This window comes from Lagopus leucura, unplaced genomic scaffold, assembly GCF_019238085.1.
Source record: "Lagopus leucura isolate 7727_CA_CO unplaced genomic scaffold, USGS_WTPT01 Super-Scaffold_1, whole genome shotgun sequence".
NCBI lineage: Eukaryota > Metazoa > Chordata > Aves > Galliformes > Phasianidae > Lagopus > Lagopus leucura.
The window spans coordinates 19,060,503-19,080,950 of record NW_024962250.1 but is presented as its reverse complement, the minus strand read 5'-3'; the positions used below and the strand labels follow the sequence as shown (position 1 = coordinate 19,080,950).

General features: G+C 36.5%; 1 protein-coding gene across 2 annotated transcripts in view; it reads left to right on the top strand.

The window, feature by feature from the left end:
* BAZ1A (bromodomain adjacent to zinc finger domain 1A) overlaps window positions 1-20,448 on the top strand; it is a 54,867-nt gene that overhangs the window by 10,820 nt on the left and 23,599 nt on the right. For both annotated transcript variants that reach the window (XM_042863307.1, XM_042863317.1), the window contains 9 exons: window positions 6,826-6,969; window positions 10,037-10,138; window positions 11,375-11,462; window positions 12,445-12,579; window positions 13,137-13,239; window positions 14,581-14,747; window positions 15,386-15,481; window positions 17,998-18,136; window positions 18,565-18,711. In XM_042863307.1, the coding sequence (XP_042719241.1) occupies window positions 6,826-6,969; window positions 10,037-10,138; window positions 11,375-11,462; window positions 12,445-12,579; window positions 13,137-13,239; window positions 14,581-14,747; window positions 15,386-15,481; window positions 17,998-18,136; window positions 18,565-18,711 (1,121 nt within the window). The remainder of the gene's footprint in view (window positions 1-6,825; window positions 6,970-10,036; window positions 10,139-11,374; window positions 11,463-12,444; window positions 12,580-13,136; window positions 13,240-14,580; window positions 14,748-15,385; window positions 15,482-17,997; window positions 18,137-18,564; window positions 18,712-20,448) is intronic.

The following is a 20,448-nucleotide window of genomic DNA, read 5'->3' as shown; positions in this document are numbered from 1 at the left end:
GTCTAGTAGAAGCAGCAAGGAGATAATTGTGTTTGCACTTTTTCAGATGATATAGAGTTTAAAAATAGCTAGCCTGCCTTTGTTTATTTGTGTTCCGCTTTTCAGGCTAAACTTGGGCTGACCTTCCTCCAAAGTGGCAGCTGTGCCATGCTTTCAAAAAGGGAGGTGCTCAGATTAATACTTAAAGAACTGTAAGAGCTCTGTGTGTTTTTGTAGTGCTGCTTGCATAAAAGACGCAATCACTTTTTTTTGAAACATCCTTTAGAAACCCTTATTATATAGACTAGAAACTTTAATCTCCAATTAAGTATAAACTTTTGTTGATAAGGCATTGAGAACAGCTGTCAATAAATACTGTTACTTAGAATGTCAAATTACTGTTTATGGAAAGCTATTTATTGATAAAGGCATAGAAACTTTTTCTAGATTTTGTTACAGGGGAGAATGAGAGTAATATTTCATGTTATTGATCATCACTTAAGATGTTAAATAAGCAGCTAATGCTTTATCTCATACGTTATTGCAGCACTGGAATCACTATATTTGTGCTTCAGAATGTGTAGTTTAAGACCTGTGTGTACTAATCTGTCTTTTCTGCAAAGAATGGCATATCTTGCAGGTTTTTGTCTTGCTGTCTTAGTCCTGTGCTGCATTATTATTATTTAAAACTTGCTGTAAGTGCTTTACAAAATCTTAAAATCTGAATTCAGTTATCTGTGGTGTTGGAAGCCTTACCTGAAACATCCATGAATGCCTGAATAGGCTGAATAACAACCAAATAAGAGCAATACAATGTGATTAACTCAACAGCAGGACCTATGACTTTTAACTTGAGTTTAGCAGTGCTGCCTTTAAAAAAATAAATAAATAAAAGGAAACTAGCATGTATAAACAACCAGTTGTGATTTATCAGTATTCTGAAATTGGATGCTATTAAAAGAAATAACATCTGCCTTTATTTGGGTAACTGAGTGAGCAGTGTGATAATTAATTAATCTGTAAGCTTGCTGTCTGGCTTGAGCAATAAAAAGATCGGAGGTTTTATGTTGGACAACTTTACCAGCTCTTTGATTTCCTCTCCCACTCTTAATAAAGAGCTTATGAGGTGTTACCTTCCTATCCTCACTGATGTTAAGGCACTTCTGATTGTAGTCCAGTGGTTAGTATGGAGCGTAATAAAAAAAAAAAAGTAGTCAGCTGGCAAAGTGAACTAGGTTTCTAAAATGTAGGGAATAAGAAAGAAGAAAGCATATAGAAATGGCAGATACAAAAAGGAAATATACTTTTCATTTAATTTGACCACTAGATGACACCACTGCGAAAGAATACTTGCCCGATATCTCTAAGCAAGCAATACCAGAATGCTTGAAGAGAATGTAGTGTTTGTAAAAATGAAACCAACTTACAGAAGCAGTAGATAGTGTTCTCTGTGAGGAAGATTGCTTCATCTGAGATACAGGTTAATATCTTTTCTGTGCTCTGAATGATCTAATGTTGACCACTGCCAAGCTGTATAAAATGTAGATAGTCATGGAATAACGTTGTCTGGAAACAAAACTTCTGTAACACACCAATTGTTCTGCTGATGTCCTAATGTTTTAGGACTGTTCCTAGTGGATTAATCACTGCTTTAGGTCAATTAAAAACTTCTATTTTCTTCTCTAAGTCATAACAGCAACACATGGGAGCATGTTGCTACCATTACAATGCCTGGCTGATTATGGCGTTGGGGTGGGAGAAAATATCCTTGCCAGAGTTAAGATTATAGCTAGCTTTCTAACTTCTTTGTTTGACCTGCCAACCAGGTTATACTTGATAATATGTGTAACTGACTGCTGAGAACTTGGACAAATTAATACAACTCACCAAAATGTTACCCCTTTGTTTGGGGTTTTCCTAAATTGTATTTAGGAAAATTATTTAAAACTTTCCAGTAATCCAAGATATGTACTGTACTTTCCCAGCTATCTTCAATAGGTGTATGGTTTCCATGGAACGGACTCATAACATTCTGGAGTTTGTGTGCCTAGATTGTTTGGTTAGGAAGGTTTGGCTACTGAGATCCCCCAGCTACCCCAGGAGTTACATTGTCTAAGGGTTTCCAAGTGGGGGGAAACCTTAACTACTTCTCATTCATTTCCTACTCTGACGGCCAGTATTTGTGTCTTCTGCATGCTCTGGTTCTCTTCAGATCCTTCAGTGAGCCACCTGAAATAGCTGATAGGACAGAAACTTAGCCAGCTCTTACGTTGTGTTAGTTTTTGGCAGATAAGTGAATTCAATTTAATGGCAATTAGTAAGTCATACTGAGTGCCAAAGCTATGAAAAGCAAGCACCACTGTAGGCATGTAGCTGGAAGGAGGGAAGTAAGGGAAGATTTTTTTTTTCTCTTCTGGCAGTGTCAAACTGTTAAATCATCTGCATCTCTCAGAACAGCACCCCAAGGCTGCAGGTGCAATTTGCTTTTGTGCATCTTCAGCCAGCCACATCTTTACCATTCTCCTGGGAAGGTTTTCTGCTAGTTGTGCCAAACTGATCTTCAGAGTGCAGCCCAGATTATTCTTCATAGAGAATGATAGATATGGAGCTTCTAAAGCAACTGTATTGCGTATGTGTATCTTGCCTGTTGTGTGTCCTCAGGCGCGTAAGGTCTACTTCAGAACATCTTGACTCCAGTGGAGTTTGTGTTATATTTTTGCAATTTTATATAGCTTTGTAACATTGTGCCTTTAAGTGTATGCTTAAACTTGAATTGTTTTGTAACAAGCTCTTACTAGCTCTGTATGTATACAGTAAGTTCATACAGCATGGAAGTGTGAAGGTTACTGATGTTGGTTGTATTCTTTTGCTTGTGCAGCTGTCCAACCCCACCTAAAGTTCATGGAAATCAGTAGGAAATCTCTCTTGCTGATTAGGAAGAAGAAAAAAAACCAAAAAAACAAACAAACAAAAAAACACAACCAAAACTGAGATATGTGCTGGTATTTGAAAACCAGTATTTTTTAGAATTGGTGATCCCTACTCTTGCTTTGTGTTTAAAACTCTTGGGCTACTGTGGACGTGGTGCTGGCTCTTCCAAAGAATTTAGTCTGAAGGGCAAAGTGCTTCTTGAACCTTTCCCATAACATCTATTTAGCCCAGCTGAAGAGGCCTCAGATCTTGGTTTCTGGGACTAGCATAAAGGTCAGCCTTATGGACAGGCCAGAGGAGTTTCATGCTGTTGTTAGCAGTCTGTAATGCAGAAAGAGGTATGCAGAACTGTTAGAGGATGGGATGGTCATTTTCCAGGTTTTCTAGCTCTGGGCTGTCAGTTTTTGAGCTAGAGTTGTTGAGACTTCTGTAAAGACATGCGATGGTTATTCTCAGTTATTCTCAGTTTATCTGAGACTATGCTCTGAATATGTTTGGGATTCACTTAGTGCGGGAAACAAACTTTTTTGCAATATTCACTGTTATTTCAAGGAAAGCTGTTCTTGACTTAGAGAGGTGTGTGTTCTCCCAGTAATGCTATTTTTTTTTTCTCTCTCAAATACATTGGAATTAGCATAAGACTGATCTAAAGATTGTTGTGTAGCAATAAATGAGTTAAGACTGGTTGTGTTGAAAAGTTGCCTAGAGGTCAGAGAAAGATTTTTTACTTAGAATAACATGAGGCACTGGAATAACTTTAGGAATACACGACAAGCTCTTAACGTGATGAATTTGTGAATGGTCTTAGATAAGTTCTTGTGTGCGATGGTGGGTAGCTCAATTTGTTACCAGCTTGTTGTGCCTTGGTGGCTGGAATTAGAGGTTATCATCATGGAGTTTTTATAAATGGGACTACTGAACTAAGTAAATCACACCATTTCTGTGATTTTTTTTTTTTTTTTTTAAATAATTTTTTTTCTTCTGCATGTTTTTCTGTAAGAGGAATCCTAATCTGATCAGTTTGACTTCAACATAAGCTGACTAAAGATCTTACGGTATCCTTTTTAGAAAGTATTTAAACTGGTGTTCTTTATTTGGATGTCTTGATTCAGCTTTTAGCTCTGTTCTTTTATGTGACTTATGATGTAAAATAAAAATTCCTTGAGTTCATTTTTTACAATTCTTAACTTCTAGAGAAGAAGCAGACCTTCATTCTCACTGAAAGCTGAGTGTCTGCCCAAGGAATTTGCTCAAACTAGCCATGTCTTGACTGTAACGAGGCTAATAAGAAGTCTTCATTCATAGGTTATTAATTCTTTAGTGCTGGAAGGAACAATTGCATCATTTTCTTTAATCTCTTGTCTATTATAAGCAATGAAATGTAATGGCTGTTATTGAGCCAGGTACAGCATGTTTCAGTTGGTTTCTTTCCTAAAGGTTTTAGATAGTGATTTGAATGAAGGTATAGAGAATGCAGAATCATTTGCTTTTTATGTTTGCTTATTCCACTAGTCATTCTTCTTGGTTAAGAACAACAATGGTAATGAAAAGCAGCTTATTGAGGATTTTGCTACTTACTGGATAAAGCGTACAGAATACATCATTTCTGCGCTTAGAGAAGGCGATGTGAAATTAGAGTGCATGAGCAGTTAATTTAAGTGTTGGTAAAATACTCGGTGGCTAAATAATCAGCCTCCTTTGTTCAAGAGGATCGATTCGTTTATGTTTCAGATTCTTTGTCCTCTCGTGGCACTCGGTAGGGTAGATTGTGATTCAGCTCTCATGTGGCTGTTTTACTGTGATTACAAATTCAGTGTGTATGCGCTCCCTCTAGTGGTCGTGAAGCTAAATAGTTTAAGCAGGCGTCAGTAGCCCTGTCTATCAACGTTCATTGATGCTTTTGATTATTTTCCACTGGAAATCCATTTAAACGCTATTAAATTGAGCGGAACTCTCTATGATATACATTTAGCAACGTGGAAAGAAGTTCTGCTAAGTTCTTTTTTTATTAAAACTGATAAATTTTTTTGTATTAGAAAAAAAAACAAACAGCCAGATAATGCACATCCTTCCATCCACTCATCTCCATATTATTAATATGAAGTGGGAGCCTGCGATATTTTGAATACTGGAAAAGCAAGGTCTTACAGCAGCGGCGTATCTGATGTACTTGGCTGCTCTCAGGATTGAGCTGGTGCTGGGCCAGGCCTTAATAAGCCCCCTTGGACCTGCGCTGAGGCTGTGAACAGCCACTAGGATCTGTCTCTCCGTTACGTAGTCGGGTGCTCTTGGTTCTTTACATGGAGTCTGTTTAGATTTGCACAGTTAATTAACTTGAGCTCTGCTCATCAGGAAAACGTGCCTTCCAGACCCAAACCAGCTAGCTGTGGAAACAGGGCCAGCTGTGTTTGAATGGCAGTGTGCCTGAGGTTAATAAGTCCAGTGGACTCAAGCTGGCTCTACATGAAGGCAGCTCTGGTGTCCCCATGGATAATTAAGCATATTGATTGTCCTCTTTACTCTAGGAATACATGAGGATGTTAATAGATTATATTTATTTATTTATTTTGGTAACATGCCCTGTGCAGTGCGTTGGAGAGCTTGCTCTCTGTTGGAGAGAGGTGTTGGAGAGGCTGCAGGCACTGACTGCTTTGCAGCTTCTAGCTAAACTCACAGGGATTTGTCAGTGCTCTGCCCCTCAGTTGTGTGGTTTCTTTGTTGGGTTTTTTTTGTTTTTTTTTTTGCTTTTTTTTTCTATTCTGTGCCTCGTCCCCGTTTCCTGCTTGCGGAGTTTTTATATCATGCTCAGGTTCAAAAAGAGGTGACTGTTTGAAGAAATATTTTGGTTTTGTTTGAAGAAATATTTGGACATTGTTTTCTTTTTGCCAGTGTTTAGTTCAATTTGGATAAGGAACACTTTAAATTTGGCTGCCACAGACTTTTTTTCAGTTTATCTTAGTTTGTTTCTTAATTTAGGCATAATGCCAGGCTAATTCAAGCCCCGTGCTTCATATATTTTCTGTCGTACTCGTTTCAAGTGGTAGTGTTTGGTGCCTAGAAGAAGAGAATCATTGTTTTCTTCCTCCCCCACCCTTTGGGCTTTTAATGCTAGTACATGACAGCATCCACTGACTGTGATAGTTAATTTTTGTGAAGCAGACAGGGCTTTAGGAGATTAAACTACAAAATATGAACAAGGGAATTCCAGGAAAGGGTGAAAGCTAGCAGTTAAGAATCAGCTGTGATAGTTATCCAGTGTTAAGTGTACATGAATTGTAGTTTTTGATATGTAATTAACTGTCTTTTTTATATAACTAGCATTCAGGATGCTAGTTATAAAGGGGTAGACTTGTTTTGTCAATTGTATGCATGCCAGATGGAGCCTTAATATGTGTCAGCAGATAAATGGGCCATTATTAAGATTAGATGCATAATGATCATTTCAGCCTTGTTTATTTAGGTCATGAACAACGGTAGAAAATGATCTCTTTAAGAAAAAAAAAAACAAACCAACAAACTTTGGAATTGAGAATCTTGCTTTCTTTAGATTATTCTGAAAATAAGCGTAACAGATTTGTTTGATGGACTGTTTTCAAGCAACATATTGTTAACTTTCAGTATTTTTTTTTTCCAAACTTTAAACTTACTTGAGTAAACTTAACATTGAAACTAATTCTACCAGTGACTTGACAGTTGTTCTGATCAGTGAAGCTGATGTTGTGTAAGCTAATGAGTTTATTCATTTCTTAGAACTCGTGAAATGAATGTTTTACTTAGTATTTCAGTGCAAGGCTCTTAGGTATTTACTTATCCTGTAGACAATATAATGTTGTTACGTGAGTGTTCTTAAAATGACAGCTGATACTTTCTGTGTTAAAGTCTTTAACAGCGATAAATGTCTATGTTTTATTTCAGGTTGCAATGTCAGATTTTGGAAGTCATTCCTCCAGCGCATCACAACGGAATGGCAAATGGCCATGTCAGCAGTGCTGATGGAGAAACCATTGTCATCAGTGATAGTGATGATTCAGAAACGCACAATAGTTCTGCACAAAATGGGTAAATGATACTTATACAGGATAAGGCATTCAGGGTGGGTGGAAAGGAGACTGAAACAAACATGGCAAGGTCTGATTGAAACAAATTACTCAATTTGTATGGATTGTGAGTATTCTGCCAGCTTGGGGGTGACAAGATGAATGTTCTCAGGTGCCTTACACTGTCATGATAGTTACACTATGTATAGTCAGCTAGGGAACTGTGCGTGATGAGAATCTGAGTACCTACAGAATATGTGCTGTTTATCTCTTTGGAATGACAGTGTTTGTGTTGAAAGAAGGTGGAGGAGCCTTGTGTGCCTGTCACTAGTCCTCTCTACAGAACCTGTACTGCTATATTCTAGAAAATGCGTTTCCATTTTGCAGTCCTACAGTATGGTACTACTTAGCTTGCTTGCCTTACTTTATCCCCAGATATTCCATAATAGGCCTCAGAACTGAGATTGCCATCTGATGAAAAGACATGATCTTACTGGAAGTCTGTGAAAAATCTTTACATAGTTTTAATGTGATTGTCCGAAATAGTAAAATTTGCAAAAATTTCTTCACTTTGTGTGTGTAAATATTATACCATTGTATGTCATGGATTTGATTATGATTTAGGTGCAGGTGATCAGCATGTCTTATATTAAGGAATTATTAAGCCACTGCAGCATATATATAACTTTGAATAAGAGAGCTTCTGATCTATGATGGGCTGTTAAATTTGGATTGTCTCTTTACCAACTTGCAGCAGCGTTTGCGCGCTGCTTATTCTAGCACAATGAGAGGAAAGATTTCTTACAGCAAGCACAGTGCTGATGGAAGAAGAATGTTTGAAATAGGTCCCAATCTAGCAGCTTACAGGCTGTGTACGTGAACTCCTGTTGACCTTGAGATATCATGTGGATGCAGAAGTTAATGTTACTGATTGCTGCATTAAGAATTCCGTGTCCTGATGTTCCTTGAATAAGTGAGGTGGAGCTCCTTGCTTGGCTGGGAGTAGTGCAGGATTATTACTTTTGTTTTTTAAATTATCTGCTGCCCTTTGAAGGTAGCACCCAAGTTCTTTGTGAAGAAGTCCTACGTCTTTGAGAAAATTAAGGCATTTTGTGTTCCCCAAGGCATATGGAATTAATTTGGAAGGAGATTGTTCTTGGAGTAGTGCAAACACACACAGACCTGGCAATAAGACTGTCTTAGACTCTCAGTCTTTGGTTGTCTTTAGCTGATTACTTATTTTTCGACTCTATATTATCAAAATAATTTCTTCTGTTAGCAAGAGAAGTGTTGTAAGAAAATATGAATACATTTTGAAGCAGTGTTTTGTGGTATACTTAAACAAAATCAAAAAAACACCAAACAAATCTGTTAAATGAACTGAAACTGTAAATCTCTTATGGCTTTAAATTGCCTGCTGAAAGTTTTGAGCTAGTCTTTTGTGATAGTTTTGTGATTTTTTTTTTTGTTGCTGTTGTTGTTGTTGTCAGTGTTCCACGTCATAACATAATGTAGAATTTGTGTAACAAATGTGGTAGCACTCTATTTTCCAAGTTTGCATATACCCTGAAACTATCATTTGTAAAATCTACTTCAAAATAAAGCATCGTTGTCAGATTTTCTGTGTAAGTATCTAACATTTTTTATGCCTTTACGGATGACTTAGTTTTACAGGTCTAATCCTTTAGAGACTGTATTTTGCTTTTTGTAGAGGTTATGGATACTACTAGCCTTGGGACTTGTGTTAAGCTGGTGTGTTCTGCCTCTGTCTGCAGATAAGTGTCCAGATTTTAGAGCCACCTTTCAGGCAAAGCTGCAATGCCCCTAAACAATGGTACAGCAGATGCTGGATGTGTTTGTGAGGGGGTGGAGCACACAGCACAGATTGATGGGCCATCTGCAAATATTTTTCCTAAAGAATCCATAAGGCTAGAGAATCTTAACTGGAAATAGATGTCATTAGAGATCTCAACCTTTCTCTGACCCCACTTATGTTTGCTTGGGGCGGAAATAGCCAAGTATTCTGTTTTTTTTTTTTTTTTTTAAAAAAAAAGGCAAAAAAGCTCTTGCTGGCTATTTTTGTTGCATTCTGTGGTAAAAGCTTAGGTTGTACAGGCAGTCCATCTGTGCTGCCCTGTGTTGACTTTGTCGGGTGTTTGTCCTGTTAAATGGATCTAGCTTTTGTTAATTTCTGTATGTTTTTTTAATAAGACTTGATAATATACAACAAAAGTTAATGTTGCAGTTTCTATGCCAAAATAACTGGACAGTCATCCGTTATTTAAAGTTTTCTGTACATACTGAATGACTACTTCCTCTTCTGCACTAAGCAATAAGACTTTAAATCAATTTACAAATGAGGAATTCAGGAACATGTTCTTTTCTTAGGATAATTATTGGAAACTCAGTACCTAAGTTGGAAACTTGGTGTGTTTGGAAGGTTAGACTGGGGCTCCTATGTATGATCCACTGAAAGTGAGAGAGGGACTTACTCAAACTAAAATGTTAAAGTTAATGGTGCAAGAGTTAACCATTTGTTTATTCTTTAGATCCTGCTTTCTATTACAGACATTATTGGAGTGGAGAATCTGTGCTTTTGGTATAAAGTTATTGCTCAGTCTCTGCTTTTCAGTGTCAGCACAATATTTTCTTGTGTCCTTTCATTAACTTTAAGATGCTATTCTATCTCTACGACTGTCTGTCTTCTTTTTAAATACTTTGTAAGTCTTGCTTGTCCTGTGCCTACTGCAGATACTGAGAATATTAAGAAGGATTTTTTTCTGAACATTGGGCATATATCAATGCTTGTCTTCCTGTTTGTTCCCTTCCTTTGCCACAAGAAAACCAGCATCTCCACGTCTTTTTTTTTTCCCATTCCAAGCTATGTTACTGGCTTTAATGCAGGCTTAAAACAAGTAGCAGAAAAGCTGGCAGAAGTGAATAGATCCAATTGGGTACTGATAGAAGTTACAGACTAAGTCTGGTTGGGGATTCTGAAGAGTTCTCCTGTATATGTATATAAACAAAGCATGTAGAATGTAAGATGGGTATTTTGTGATTGCGATTAACTATTTCTTAACCTTTTCTAGGAAGAAGAAAGCCATAATTGATCCTTCTTTGTTCAAGTACAAAGTCCAACCTGTTAAAAAGGAATTGTATGAATCTGTTATTGTTAAAGCATCTCAGCTCAGGTAAAATTAGTATATGAAAGTTAAAATTGTGCTTTACAGCAGCTGTGTGGGGACTATATCAGTCACAGTAAAGATGTTTTTGATAAAAAGTGGCATTTTAGATAGTGATTTAGAACTATTAATTAGCACTGGAGCAAGCAGCTGTTTCACAAGCTTTGTATATTGTTGATTCCAAGCTTTAATAGTTTTAATGCATAAACCATCCATTCAGATCTGTTTTTTCACTGGCACACAGATGAGACCTGCTATTACTAATAGTACCTATACCTACTGCTCTGACTGAGGTTGGTTGAAAGCAGTTTGAGAACTCTATTCTATTATGTTCCTGACCTATTCACATTGTGAAATGTTTTTGTTGTAGCAGTCATTGTAATCTGACTGCCTTACTATTATAATAGAAGATTGTAAAGATTTTCTGTAAGTGTTTTAGATGGGCTTTTAAACCTCTCTACTCTGGATACTCTGGAAAAAGTTCCAGTGATTTAAAGACAATTTTCCAGCATGAATTTTGATTAGTTCTTTTTATAAGTTACTCCTGTGTAATAGGCAAGTCTTTTTGATTATTACTTAAATCAGGGCTAATTACACCGTATTTTTCCATTTGCTTAAGAATGTACTCACCCTCAAGTACCATAAAGCTATTCCAACTAGATATTTTCTATAACTCAGTAGCTCCTGGTTTGTTTTCTTTTCCATGAAGTAGTGCAAATTTTCTGGAATGTCGAGAAGATTTAGAGTGCATAGTATCCCATAGTATGGGGGAGTTTAAATGGCTTGACAAAACAGCGTGAGAATTCACCCCCTCACACTCTCATACTTGTTGACTGGAGACTTTGATGCCTTACCTCTGTGTCTGAGAGATACAGCTTTAGTGCTGTCTCTATCTTAGTTTGTTTTTCACTCTCCTGAAGCAATGGTGTTTTCCTTTTATTTGGATATTTAAAATGTCACTGTGACAGAATGATATGTTTGTGAAAGACAATGGAGATGAATAGTCTGGGGAGTTGTCTATATAGTAGAGGACATAACAGGATTTTCAAAGCAAAAATTACAGTTGCACAAAAATGTATAGTTATACATAAAGATGCATAAATGTTAAATGTAGTTTATAATTAAGAAGATGGCAAAAAGCTTAATCGTGATCTGCTACATGTGTTTTTGCACATATTGTCAGCTTCATTTAAACAATAGTTAAAGTACATTAGTTGATAATACCACTTTTGTTTCTTAATACAGCCGGAGGAAACACCTATTTTCTCGTGATAGACTTAAACTTTTTCTGAAACAACACTGTGAACCACATGAGGGAGTCATTAAAACTAAGGTAAAAAAAAGAATAGTTTGTGGTGTAGAATATTGACCTAATTCTTTTCTCCTTTTCTGTATTTCTCTACCATTACCAAGAGCTTGTTTTTCAACAATATCAACTTTGTTCTTTTATAAATATAGTGTTGGATTCTTATTTGACTGGACTCTTTATTCTTCACTTTATATTACAGCTTGGAATCTGAACTCCTTTTTCAGATTACTTTTAAAAAGGAGTATTTTTTTTTATTGCTATTTTTGCTATTATTTATTTTTATTTAAAAGGTTGTTTTATTACATTTTGCACTTCGTGTATTGAGAGGAATCTTCATACAGTGATGTAACTTCTCATCCTGTATAGCAAAGCCTTGATGGATGAGAGCCTCAGTGGCATCCTCTGGCAGTTGTGAAAAATTAATAAAAGCAACTAATTTTCTAAATGGATTTGTAACTTTAACATCAGTCTCTTAAATAAATGGAAGTGTAGGAAAATAATGCTGACAAGGGTGTAGGAGGGATTTTCTTTGAAGTGTCTCCTTTGTCTCTTCAGCAGTATCCATTGATAAGAGTAGATGTCTGGCCTCACCAGGTTGAGAAGGCAGACTTGAAACTTTGACAAGCCAATTTTTTTTTTCTCCTCTAATTTACTAAGAATCGTGTAATTCCATGCCATGCTTACATGGTTCCCAACTTTCTCTGTCAAAAGTGACTCTAAACAAATTCTGATAAGTTGCTGGAAATCCTGTGTCCTGCTCTATTTCCTGAAAAGTATTTAAGTATTACCAAATGAGGCCAAATTATGTCTTCAGATGTGTGCTGCCTAAGTAATCTGCTAGATTAACTCTGCATTTATAGTGCAGCAGAGTTTTATTTCTTACAATAAGCTAACCAATTGTGACTCTGTATTTACAGTCTGTCTGAGGGAATGATTCATTAATTTACATCTGTTTATGAGAAGGTAGGAGTCTCATGTTGAATATGTTTTCATCTTTCTTTCTAAGGCAACATCAATTGCAAAATATAATCTAGCAGAACAGAATTTCTCCTACTTTTTTCCTGATGACCCTCCCACATTTGTCTTCAGTCCTGCAAGCAGACGACGAGGGAGACCTCCAAAGAGGGCATCCATTAGTCATGTAAGTGATGACAACGTTTTTAACTCTTTGAACTTCCAGAGCAGTTGGAGTTCAATTTGGTGTGGTTTTTTTGTTGGTTTTGTTTTCTTTGGAAATGATTTGGGAAACATAATGTAATCACTATTGAAATAGGTTGTTTATATTTAAATATGGGATTTAATCTCTTTTATCAGCTTATCTTCTCGTCTTTCTTATCTCTGTACTTCGAGCAAGATCCTAAGTTTTCAGTATGTTGTTAAGTCATATATTTTTCTGGACATTGTTAAAAAATAAGCTAAAAAATTCTTAATTCCAGCTCTCAGTTGCAGTTATGTCTGTTACCTGTATTTAAACACAGCAAAAGTTTAGTGCTCTAAGCTTGGTTATTTAAAAAGATCTGGAAGAACTTCAACAAGTTGGAAGAATATCTGAGTAGTCCATATGTTTGAAAAACTGTTACATGCCATTTTTGTTGTTTCAGAAGACTGTTACGAAAACAACAGTATCTGTTGCAGATTATTTCACTGCTGATGTTATCTTCTTTCTTTCAACCCCCCCACCCCTCAATTCTCTTTCAGGAGGACAATATTACTGCTAAGCAGAATACCCAAGGAAACAGAAGTAAAGTAGCAAAGGAAAAGACAAGATTTCAGAAGCAAAAAGAAGATATGCAGGCCATGGGTAAGTTGAGATCTTGTGACTAGTAGAACCTGTTCTTACAGGCACAGAGCTGGCCATAATTAGTGTTTTTGAGGTTGTATATTTCAAGGGGAAAATGTAATGAGACTTCATTGAATTCCAGAATGTCACTTCAGTGGTTAGAATTGTTGTTTCCTGATTTTATTTACTTATTTCACTAAATTGTGGGTACGTATGAGGCTTGCAGTCCAACTACATTAGTCTTTTAGAGTGGTGAAGTGAATATTTTTTGCAGAAGCTTAGATTCTGAAAATGCACTGTGTTAACACAGTTAATATTAGGCTAAACATATTTACCTGTAGATGATACTTAATTGGAATGGTAATTAGTAACATTCGTGAATACTCTTAAAAAGAGGAGCTTATAGTACTTTAATATGAAATGGTAGCAAAATTCCAAGAACGTTGGAGAATCAGCCTTCTTGGTGCACAGAAGGCTGTGGGTAATAAGTGTAATTGCTTTTATTTTCTGGATGAGAGTCATGACTGGCATGTCTGATACATAGCTGTGTAAACTATCTAGCCCTTTCTCAGAATTTCACAAGTATGTAAAAAAACAAAAAAAACAAAAAAAACACCTTTTTTCCCCACTGTTAAGCACTTTGGATTAAAAATAAGGGTCTGTTTTTTTCATTGTCATTCACTTGCTTCTATCCTTGCTTATTCAATTAAAATCGTAATCTCATTGATCGCTTTTATTTTTAATTTGTGTGGCAGTTGACAGAGTTGACAGATATTGTCTGTGCACTGAAAGTGGAAGTGTGTGTCCTGCTGTTACTCTACATACAGCTACAAAGAAATCTAGCAGTTACATTCATTACCAATTTTCATCTTGAAGTGTGTAACACAAGTAAAACTTGTACAAAACCCACTGAATTGATAACTGGATTTCAAATGAATTGACTTTTCAGTAATAATTATTTTAAATATTGAAAGATGACTTCTTTAAAGGATTTTGCTATAACAGAAATTGCATGTGTATGCTTTTATTAAGCTGCATTATTCTGTGCATTTGGTGTCAGTCGTCATCTTTTCTTTTTTTGATAGGGGAAAAAAGGTAATGTCTGTATATTCATTAAGAGCAGAGAAATGCAACTTTATTACAACCCTGAAAAAAACATGTATAATATGTAAGCCCTAAAATTCTGATTTTTCTAAAGAACTTTGAAGGGATAGAAATTCTGGTTGGCATAGAAACAATTCAATCTTCAAGACAATATCTTTTTCACATGTTAATTATAAAAAAGATTAATCTATTTAAACACTGTTAATTTTTTTTAACTTTTTATGAAAGAAAAAACTCTGTTTTTTCCCTCCTATATAGCTTTTGAAAAAGCTAGATTAAAACGAGAGAAGGCAAATGCTATAGAAGCCAGAAAAAGAGAGAAAGAAGATAAGGAAAAAAAGAAAGAGGAACTAAAGAAGATTGTGGAAGAAGAAAGGATGAAGAGGAAAGAAGAGAAAGAGAGACTCAAAATAGAGAAGGAGAAAGTAATGTATTTGCACAATATGTGTTTTATGTAGGAACAGGCTATCTAGCTTATTTAGTTTGTTTGCTATCTGTGTCATTTTCCATTAACTGTTTTTAGTTCCTAGAATTGCGCTTTGGAAGAATAGATATTTGTAAGACATAATTGGGAACTGCATTTCTAGATATTTCTGTATTTCATATCGTCAATTCACAAAAATGTGTATTTTGTTCTTACTTGATACTAAATGTAGATTTCCTTGTAGTTTATCTTTGGATGAAAGTTGGTTAAAAAAACAAAACAAAACAAACTTTGTCACTTTATGTGGGATGAAGTTATTTATACTACTAACTTCTACTAAAGCCATATCCAATGCCTATTTTGACAGTCTTTTTTATGGCAACTTTCATGAATGCTTGTATTTTGAATTTTTTTTGTCTGACCTCCATTTAAAAAGCAAAGAAAAAAGTCTAATCCAAGAAAGCATTACTGAAGTTCACTCTCATTTTTCCTAATGCATTCTGTAAGAAGATGATAAACAGATTATTTCATTCTCTTGAAACATGTTCTGGTTTATTTATTTATTTATTTTCCCCACCGTGAGTTAAACTGTAATGAATGATCTCACTGTATCTCTAATACAATTCTGACTTTCTTTAGGAAAGAGAGAAGCTGCGTGAGGAAAAAAGAAAATATGTGGAATACCTGAAACAGTGGAGTAAGCCTAGAGAAGATATGGAGTGTGATGATCTTAAGGTAGGATTGACTTTGGAATGTATCACAAGCTTGTATTTCATAGGGAATCTATCCTGGGAACCCTAATGCAGAGGTAGCTGCAGTCGTGTATGTCCCAGTGGTGATGCTACATAGGCTTATTTCATAGGCTATTCTGAGTGTTACTGTGGAATAGTTTTATTTTGAAGCGCTTATCTTACTGAGTGGTGGGTATTGAATAAGCCTGACTGTTACATATGCAACATGAGTTTGCCTACTGTAAGCCTGAGTTACTTAAAAGATTTATATAATGAAGAAACCATGTTTTTAGATGCAGAAGATAGAAAAGGTATTAGTTCATTACTCCTTGAGGCATGCTCTTGTTTTAAATTCAGCATCTTTCTGGATGATTGTTCAGCCTCGAGAAAAGAAGGCTGCAGGGTGACCTCATTGCAGCCTTTCAGTACCTAAAGGAAGCTACAAACAGGACGGGAATCAACTCTTTGAAAGTGTTGATAACTGCAGGACACAGGGAAATGGCTTTAAGTTGAGGGAGGGGAGATTTCGGTTGGATGTCAGAAGGAAGTTCTTTACAGAGAGAGTGGTGAGGAGCTGGAACGGGCTGCCCAGAGAGGTCGTGGATGCCCTGTCCCTCGAAGTGTTCAAGGCCAGGTTGGATGGGTTCCTGGGCAGCCTGGTCTGGTATTAAATGGGGAAGTTGGTGGCCCTGCATGTGGCAGGGGGGGTTGTAAATTTGTGATCCTTAAAGTCCCTTCCAACTCTGGCCATTTCTGTGATGATACTGGAGATCTATGGAAAATAACAAGAATTTACCTCCCAAAGGTGATTCTTCTAAACAAGATAATAGTGTGGTTGTAATAACAGAGTATTGTCTTATATTATGCATTAACATATGTGCTGTTACAGTTCTGGCAGCAGATAGCAAAAGGAGGCCAAATTGTTGGAAACACAACGATGGGGTTTATTTGAGACTTTCTGGGAAGCACGATGGAAGAAAAGAGGAAAAATGAGATATAATAAAGTAGTAAATGAAGTGATAGCACTTGTTGGGAGGAATATATGAGAACTGAATGTATTTGCAGTTTGAGCTGTATAGGCACTTGAAGATGAGTGGAAACTCCTAGGTTCTATAGGAAGAGAAGAAACTGAAGAAAAGTGAAGGAGATTGTCATGAAGGGAAACTGCAAAACAGTTCTGCTGTTGAAGTTGGAAAAGGCAAGGGGAAAGCTGGGAAAGGATCATCATAATTACAGTAAAAATTGACAAGAATATGAATAAAGTTCAGATGAGGGAATAATAAGAAAGGTCTATCTATAATGCTGCTTCTTGAGAAATACTGTTCTCAAGATACGTGAAGTACTGTGTTCTTTTTAAAGCGTGGTTATCTTCATACTGTGAACTGCCACCTGTGTGGAGAGGAGCCATGCTTTCTGGAAACTGTTTGAATCTGTCTACTAAAAAACATAGGTGAAGACAAATCTTTGAAGACGTGCATCAGGATACCAATTTGAAAGTCAAATAGTTAGACATGGTCATTTGTGAATTCCTGCTAGTGTCTGCTAAGCAATCTTGTTCTATTGCTCTCTATAACTTCCTGAAGGGAGGTTGTAGTGAGCTGGGGGTCGGCCTCTTCTCTCGTGTCATTAGTGATAGGACCAGAGGGAATGGTTTCAAGCTACGGCAGGGGAGATTCAGGCTGGACATGAGGAAGTATTACTTTTCAGAAAGGGTGGTCAGGCACTGGAACGGACTGCCCAGGGAGGTGGTGGAATCACCGAGCCTGGGGGTGTTCAAGGAAAGACTGGATGTTGTGTTGAGGGACATGGTTTAGTAGGAGCTATTGGGAATAGGTGAACGGTTGGACTGGGTGATCTTTTAGGTCTTTTCCAACCTTGGTGATTGTATGATTCTATATGGTTACATCAATTCCCGTTGAAATGTCTTCAGCTTTTGTAACTGCCCAACCAGTGTTTTTTTTTTAATAAAAAAAAAAAAAAAAAAAAAAGCAAATGCTGAACACTCCGTCATTAGACACAACATTGTGTCTAGCACTAATCCTAGTGCTAAATGGCTGTGCTTTTTAGATGCATGTCTTGAGTTTTTGTTTGTTTGTCTTTGCAAGCAGTGATGAGTGACTTCTTAAGAAAATGTTTATTTTTGCTTGTCTGGACAGTTCTGTAAAACTTTAATTCAAAACTCTTATGGAATAGTACTGACTTAAAAGAAATATCTTGACACCCAACCTTCTTAACCTGTCGTGGAATTGAGTTCCTTTAAAATGAAGTCAAAAGTTGTGTTGATGTTTATGAAGTAGAACATTTTGGTATCTCAAAAGATGTATAACCAGGTTAAGTGCTGTTTTGTTTAAGCTACAGATGCTACAGAAATGCTGTTGTGGTAAGAGATTTTGTTTGTGAAATACAAACAACAACAACAAGCCCTACAGATATGATCCTTGGAATCATAGACTGGTTTTAATCAGCTGTGTATTCTGCAGGGACCAAACACAATATTAACATATTGCATTTGGATTGTAGGAACTTCCAGTTCCAATGCCAGTGAAGACAAGACTTCCTCCTGAGATCTTTGGTGATGCTTTGATGGTTTTGGAGTTTTTATATGCTTTTGGGGAACTCTTTGATCTTCAAGATGAATTTCCTGAAGGAGTGACTTTAGGCAAGTTGTCATTTATGTGGCAAAATGCCTCATTTTTGTGGTGTCCTTCTAACAAGCATTTTAGATGCACCATGATACCGCTGCTACAGAATTGTCTGTGCAGCTTCAATATAGCAGTGCTTATACATGCACATCTATCAGTTTTTGCAATGTTTATAAAAATCAATTTCAATATAAAAGCTGTTTGCTGCAAATGTCTCCTTGTGCTTTCTTGATATGTAACTGCAAGAGTAAAATAAACTTTGCTTTGTCAGTGCTTCCTGACAGTATTACTGTAGGAATATTTGTGGTAAATTATAGGAAGGTAACTTTTTTTTTTTATCATACCTAAAGGATAAATGTTTGATTTTTTTTTTTTTCAATTCTTCAGTACATAATTGTTTTCCAACTTTGTGGCAAAAGTGACACTTCTTAAACTTTATTCACAGAAGTTTTAGAGGAAGCTCTTGTAGGAAATGACACTGAAGGCCCACTATGTGAATTGCTGTTTTTCTTCCTGACTGCCATCTTTCAGGCAATGGCCGAAGAGGAAGAAGAAGTGGCCAAAGATCAAATAGCTGATGCTGAGACCAAAGGTCAGATCCTTAATTTTACTGCTGAAAAACTGATTGCACTGGAATTAACTTTAAACTGCATGATTTGTGTCATTTCCTTGCTTAACTTTGTCTTATTGTGCATGGATATTGTATGCAAATGGTCTTGTTTTTTCACTTTTATCTGCATTTAAAACGTTGAGCATGGAGAGTGGGTGCTGGGGGAAGTTCAGATGAAACAAGCTTACTGTTACTGCGTTTGTATCCAGCAAAGCATAGTAAGCGTTTAACAGCACTGCTTATGTTAAGGAAGTGAAGGAAAGTTGTCTACTTTCCTTCTCCTTCTCCTTCAGCACTATTAGTTGTTTCTCCTGAGGGTGAGGAAAAGAGATGCTTTCCCAAATCTTTTTGAAGGACTTCAACTAGAAAGAAAAATCTGGACCTAATTAGATTAAAAACTAAGACTTTCCACCACAACTGTAATGAAGAATTTCATATTCATTCTCCTTCAAGTCATACAAGTGTATATCTGCAGTTACCAGATGCTACTTTGTTTCTGTAGCATTCCAGTAAAGCTCACTGTCACTCTGCCCTTGGGCTTCACGGTAAGGCTGAAGCTGCACACGTTTCTACAGGAGCTCCGAATGCAGTTCCTCAGAACTTGTTCCAAACTTACACACTGAACAACATTTTGTACGTGTCTTCATCTTCAGTAGACTGCTTTTGTGTTCAGGCTGTTCAGTGATTCAGCTGGTCTGTGAATGCTCTTGTAAGTACAGCAGTCTGTAGAATAGGCCTTAGATCTGTTGTTGCTACGCACGGTGCTTTCCAGGGGTTTTTCAGTAACACAGACTGAAAGTATTCTGTTTATGCCCTTGCAAGGTGCTTCTCCCTTATTTGTATAAGTTTGGCTATTTATAAAGCCTTGCTGTGAATCAGGGAGCTGATCCTACCTCATTGTTATGCTTGTTCCCTATCTAGTGACCTTCTCTCAAAAAATGCGTAAATGAGGAGGCAGGAAGAAGTGTCATACTTAGGAACCTTGAAAATATTATAAGATGCAACTGTCATGTGTACTTCCTGTGAGGTCTAAAACAACTTGCAATTCTTAGGCTTCATTCAGTGCTTGCTGGGAAGGATGACAGCCACACTGTTGTTTACCTTTGTGTCCTTTCTCTGTGGACTGAGAAATTTGATTAAGGAGAAACTTCATCCTTCCTGCTAGTGTGAATGTCATTAGAGTTAGGAATAGAAGAGCACTTCCTGTTTAATTTGACGATTCCTTTAGCACTCCCTGTGAAGACATGGTACTTTCTGCTTGTGTCTGATCTGTAAAATATCTTTCTGAAAAACATGGAATGCTATCTTCAGCAATAGAAGCTGCTGTTGTTAATTGAATTCAGTTACAGATGAGATGCAGGGTTAAAAATTTGGACTACATAATAATTACAGTTGACTCTGACAGTTATCTTATAAAGAATTTAACAAGTCTAAGTACTGAGAGAGAACACTGCTAGGGCAATATAATCAGGGGTTCCATTATTGGGTAATCATAGAACAGTTGATGACTGATTAGATTCTTTAGTTGATTAGAAATAACAATCTAACTACCATGTTTTAATTTCACTACATGAGGGTAACAATTGCAAAAATATGTTGTTCGTTTCTAGTTTGGGAAAGTTATGGGCAAGGCAGTTTGTCCGTTATATTTATTCTACTTCAATGTAAAGCCTTTTTTATTATTTATTTTTTATTATTTATTTTTTATTATTTATTTTT